The sequence below is a fragment of the Octopus bimaculoides genome, chromosome 25, assembly GCF_001194135.2.
Source record: "Octopus bimaculoides isolate UCB-OBI-ISO-001 chromosome 25, ASM119413v2, whole genome shotgun sequence".
NCBI classification, from domain to species: domain Eukaryota; kingdom Metazoa; phylum Mollusca; class Cephalopoda; order Octopoda; family Octopodidae; genus Octopus; species Octopus bimaculoides.
The window spans coordinates 7,740,811-7,746,937 of NC_069005.1; the positions used below are offsets into that span (position 1 = coordinate 7,740,811).

General features: G+C 38.8%; 1 protein-coding gene across 1 annotated transcript in view; it reads right to left on the reverse strand.

Annotated features, from left to right (window-relative positions):
• The window catches only part of LOC106881788 (RING finger protein unkempt), an 83,771-nt gene that overhangs the window by 21,096 nt on the left and 56,548 nt on the right, over positions 1 to 6,127 (reverse strand). Inside the window, exons 12-15 of the mRNA XM_052976821.1 lie at positions 5,404 to 5,591; positions 4,834 to 5,061; positions 2,612 to 2,686; positions 928 to 1,252 (exon numbers count right to left, since the gene is read on the reverse strand). Coding sequence (XP_052832781.1) covers positions 928 to 1,252; positions 2,612 to 2,686; positions 4,834 to 5,061; positions 5,404 to 5,591 — 816 coding nt within the window. The remainder of the gene's footprint in view (positions 1 to 927; positions 1,253 to 2,611; positions 2,687 to 4,833; positions 5,062 to 5,403; positions 5,592 to 6,127) is intronic.

The following is a 6,127-nucleotide window of genomic DNA, read 5'->3' on the forward strand; positions in this document are numbered from 1 at the left end:
ATGAGAAGCAAGTGGCAGGAGCTCAACACCTGAGGGCTGCACGACTAAGAATTTTCGAGGTAAATATTTCATTTAGGCATGGATTCTCGAAAAGTCTGTGGGTCAGTTTGCCCGTGACTGGTTTAACCTTTTGCCTGTCCAAAACATCATCATCATCATAGTCTTAACGTCCGCTTTCCATGCTAGCATGGGTTGGACGATTTGACTGAGGACTGGTGAACCAGATGGCTACACCAGGCTCCAGTCTGATTTGGCAGAGTTTCTACAGCTGGATGCCCTTCCTAACGCCAACCACTCAGTGTAGTGGGTACTTTTATGTGTCACCCGCACAAAGGCCAGTCAGGTAGTACTGGCAACGGCCACGTTCAAAATGGTGTATTTTATGTGCCACCCACACAAGAGCCAGTCCAGAGGCACTGGCAACGATCTCGCTCGAAAATCCTACGAAGGCAAAACGTTTTCATAATTTTCTCTTAAACGTCCCTTCTTGTTGTGAGTGATGTAAAACTTTCCTTTCATAAGTCTCAAGTTAATCAGGTTATTGAATGATGGCATGGATGCAAGATATATTTAAGGAAATATGTCCCATGCGTCACATGTGATATACAGGACAGGCAAGAGATTAAAGAAACTTAAAACACAATTTTTATCATTCTTGGCACATGTCCTCAGGCTGACACCCAAACACTCTGAAATATCCATATTAGAGCTTCTGGGGCAAATGCCAAGCAGGACAGCTTGTTTCCAAATTCTTGTCAGAGTGAATTGCGTCATGGTGCTGTTTTTCTCGCAGATGGTGCCCAACTGACCTTACTATACTGTGTAGTCAACAAAATCAAAAACAAACAATGCGCATGCATGAAATAAAAAATATAAAATGCCGACAATTTACCCATCACACCTTGTATGTATGTATGTGTGTGTGTGTGTGTGTGTATATATATATATATATATATATATATATATATATATATAGAGAGAGAGAGAGAGAGAGAGAGAGAGAGAGAGAGAGAGAATGTAGAGATAAAGGGGAAGGACAGAGTAATTTTTTTTTTAACCAACAGAAAGGTGTGCAACCTACCTCATCCACATGTTTACTCTCAATTCTTAATTGCTGTTGAATTTGTTTAAGTTGTTGAAAAGCAAGGTGATCTAATTCGTTGCTTTGAGAACAGAGTGGAAAAGAATTGAGAGAAGACCCAGATTTAAGCTTTTCCACTTCCATTTGCAGTGTCTTCACACGACTTAATGCCTGTAGGTAAACAAAGAAAACAAACAATCTTTAGAAACTCTATGACGCTTACCATTAATAATCCCTGGTGCTGTAAACACTACTTCCCTTATACAAAAAAAAAGACAAAATTGAAAGTTGGGATGAATTCTTAAGATTACTCTCAACAATGTTAGTGCAGACACAACTAGAACTGAAGGTCACTGCTGAGTTTTTGACAGTTGAATAATTTATATAAGTATATACATGCATATTATATATCTGGTACCTCATCATCGAAGGCGCAATGGCCCAGTGGTTAGGGCAGCAGACTCGCGGTCATAGGATCGCGGTTTCGATTCCCAGACCCAGCGTTGTGAGTGTTTATTGAGTGAAAACACCTAAAGCTCTACGAGGCTCCGGCAGGGGATGGTGGCGAACCCTGCTGTACTGTTTCACCACAACTTTCTCTCACTCTTACTTCCTGTTTCTCTTGTGCCTGTAATTCAAAGGGTCAGCCTTGTCACACTGTGTTACGCTGAATATCCCCGAGAACTACGTTAAGGGTACACGTGTCTGTGGAGTGCTCAGCCATTTGCACGTTAATTTCACGAGCAGGCTGTTCCGTTGATCGGATCAACTGGAACCCTCAACGTCGTAAGCGATGGAGTGCCAACAACAACCCCATCATCAATTTACAGCTCCAACCAACCCCTTCTAAAATGTGAGTTGTTATGAAGCTCCACTTCAGCAAGAAACCTGTTCTGCTCTGACCCTTTTCTCATTAGTATAAATGATACAAGTTTATTAATGCTGCATTTTGCAGTAAACTAGGCTGGAAGCTGTGAGCACTTGAAGTTTCTGCTCATAAATTAGTGTGGATTAAAAGAGGTTCCACATTGTCAGTGTCTGGAAAGTCAGTGTTGTATCTGTACAATTTTTATGTTGTAAATGTATAAAGTCTATACATGACTGTGTGTACATTTATATCACTAAGGAAATGACCAATAAATTGATGGGTTGAACAAAACTCATCATTTAACGTCCGCTTTCCATGCTAGCATGAGTTGCACGATTTGACTAGGGACTGGCGAATCAGATGGCTACAGCTGGATGCCCTTCCTAATGCCAACCACTCTGAAAGCGTGGGTGCTTTATACGTGCCACCGGCACGAGGGCCAGTCTGGCGGTACTGGCAATTTTGTGATATTTAGTCTGCTATGTCATGTCACACTTAGGACTTAGCCACTCAACAATTGGAAATCAATAAACTAAGTATCTAACAAAGTATGAGGGCCAATGTAATAGACTAAAAGATGCCTTGAAAACAGTAGCTCTGCAATCTACAAAGCCACTGTCCAATGACTGACACTGAAAAAAACAAATAAACAAACCACTCACCTCATCCCTTTGTTTGGCAACAAGTTTCATTTTCCTAAGAGATTCTTCTTCTTCTTTTTTCCATGCCTCACAAGCCTGGATAGTAAACAGCATTTGGAAAGAAAAAAAAAGAAGAAAATAATCTTTTTTTTCAAAGGAGTATCTTAGAATAAAAATAACAAGTTGCATATTTTGTGATGTACAGGTCGACATAGTATAGAGTGTAAACATCTAGACACTATCATTATCTTTTCAAATCTTGCTGCTTTTTACATGGAACTTTTGGCTCTCTAAAGTAATGATTCCCAACTGTAGTCCATATAAGAATTTGTTAAAATTTATGTACAATATATTGATTACACTTCTACAATATACAAAATATCTTCATTTTTTTTTTAATACAATTCCTAATAATATTTAATTATGAAAATATAATTGGATTTTTTTTTTAAACATTGAATGTAGTGGGGCTCTGAAAGGGGTCTCAGGGAGTAGTGTCCTTGCCTTCCTGAGCTAGTTTTCCATCACATTTCTTAAAAATCATGGTAGAGGTCTTGGTTTTGGGACCACTCATGTCTAGAAACTGAGGTTGTGGGTAAGCAAGGGAATGCTCCTCATAGAAAATCCGGCTCCAAAAAAGCCTCATGATAGCAAAGGAGAATGGGCACCGGCCAGCCCAAAGGTTGGGGTGAGCTGCACCTGCCTACCTATGTTGCTGTGGCATTGAGGTAGAACTGGCAACCTCTGTTAACGGGGACAAAACCCAGATTCAAAACACTGATGATGATGATGAATGGCCAGGTAACCTTGTACTTCCTCTACAGCAAGACACCTGTTTCTTGTCTCCCTGTCTCACTATAACCTTTCGTCACCCAGGATTCACCTGAGTAAAATAGTAATCAAAGGGGTTCGTAGGTAAAAAATGGTTGAGAACCACTGCCCTAAAGCCATCTAGGTATACAAGTTGACCTACCTTTATTTGGTTGTAAATTTTGGTTTGAAAAATTTGACTTGTACACTAGAAAATATAGTAAATATGGCATTTTCACATGTAGATTAATCCTCATCATTTTGAATCCATTTTTTTCTTACTTAGGTTGGATGAATGAATGTTCTTCAGCACCATGTCTCATCACATGTTACAGACTCTCACCATTTACTTCATGAGAATGACCTGCACCACATCCTTCATTTTCAATGTCAATCTGCTATCAAGAAATATTGCACGTGTGTGCATGTGTGTATTACTGTCTCCTTACTTTGACATCACATAACGGTTGTAAATGGGTGCCTTCATCTTCATCATTTAAACAGTATCCTTCGTTTCTAATCTTCCCTGAAAAGCATGTCTGGTCATGAGGAAACATTACTTTGCCTGGAAACAGGTGACGCTTGGCAACAAGAAGGGCATCCAGCTGTAAAAATTCCATCTGATTTGTGTGAACATGGAAGATTAGGTGTTAAATGATGATAATAATCTACCTTTTGCTTGTTTCAGTCATTAGACTGCGGCCATGCTGGGGCATGGCCTTGAGGAATCTTTAGTTGACTGAATCAACCCTAGTACTTGTTTTTCTTTAAGCCTGGTATACTTATTCTATCAATCACTTTTGCTGAGCCACTAAGTTATGGGGACATAAACACATCAACACTAGTTGTCAAGTGGTGATGGGGAACAAACACAGACACAAAGATACACACACATAGATATACATACATACATACATACACACACACACACACATATATATATATATATATATATATATATATATATATACACACACACACACACACACACACATATATGGATTTCTTTCAGTTTCTATCTACCAATTCCACTCACAAGTCTTTGGTTGGCCCAAGGCTATAGAAGACGCTTGCCCAAGGTGCAATGAAGTCAGTCTGGACCCAGAACCATGTGGTTAGGAAGCAAGCTTCTAACCACACAGCCATGCCTGCACCTATAACCTATGCTGTATATGAATAATTCAACTTAGAATGAAGAATCCAAAGTACAAAGTTTAAATATATAAATATAGTATAAACGACAAAAGTGGCTTTACCATTTATCCTTACAAATCCAATAAAATAAGTACATACAAAGCATTTGGGTTCGATGTAACCAACTAAACTCTTGGAAGCTGTACTTGAGCACTGTCATAGTCCATTGATCTGGACCTCATAAAAGAATAAAAGAGCTTGGCATATTTTAAAGAATTAAATTTAAGCAGCATACTCACAGATTTTGCTTGAACATAAGCTTCTTCCCTGCGAGTTAAATAACTGCGCAAATTCATCAATTCTTCTTTTAATTTGAACATTTCTAAAGGTTGACTATTTGTATATGATGAAGAGTATAAAGGTGAATGTGGCCCACCACCACTCTGTGGTGACATTGAATTTAGCTCAGTATAAGCAGGCATAGCAAACATTCCTGGGTTTGGTTGACTTAGGAACGCTGCAGCAGTCTGGGAAAAAGAATTAAAAAACAAAAAAATCATAAGAGATGGTCTATTTTTTTTCTTTTTTTTGCTGATACAGGAATAGGTGGAATTCTAATTTAAATATACTATATAATGCCTTTTTTTATTATTATTTTTTGGAATTTTCAGAAAATTATTACAAACTTGGGATCTTTCCTGTTTGGCTGACATGGTTAATTTCTGTTTAAATTAGTTTCATATTCAGTGTAACGAAACAATGCCATGAAAATCATTTTCACCATAAAATCACTAAATAAAGAATTATTATGTATATATATATATATATATAGATAGATAGATAGATAGATAACAAAAATCAATTTTTACTTGATCCAATGGCTCTGCAGGAACAGTTTTTGGTTGCTGGGTCAAAGGAAGCTGTGGTATTAGCCCGGCAGGGGTTGTGCTAAAACTACCAAAGGGGGAGGTTGGTGACTGTGACAGACTGCCAATGCTGCCTCGTTGGATACCACGAGGAGGAATACTAACCGGAACAGATGTGGCTCCAAAGCAACCTGAAATAGAGAGAGAGAGAGACACAGTTTTACAGTATTTCACAAAACACACCAAGAGACAATGAATAAATATGTAAGCATGTATTTAGGGGATAGATATTGGTTAAGTGGTAAAGGAGTTCATTTCAAAAGCTTGTGGTTTTAGGTTTTACCTTATGCAAGTGTCATCTGCTATTGCCGTGGAGGGACCAATACCTTGCAGGGGAAATGTGTGTGTGTATATACATTTCTCAAAATGCAAGTGTGGGACTGCCCTGCTTGGTGTAGCTGTATGAGCAGAGGTGCCACCTCCTACAAACAAAACAGGATTGCAGGAGCACAAAGAAAATGTGAGCTGTGCAAGTCCAGAGCCAACTCCAATGCCCAACCTGCAGCAGAACCTTTTGAGCATGCAGTGGCCTGATTGGTCACAGCCAGACACCCTGACCCGTCTATTTCTCTCATGCGTTCTCCTTGGTCATTGTCAACGATGACAAACATTATTATGTATAGTTTGTGCGTGTGCATATATATATATATATATATATATATATATA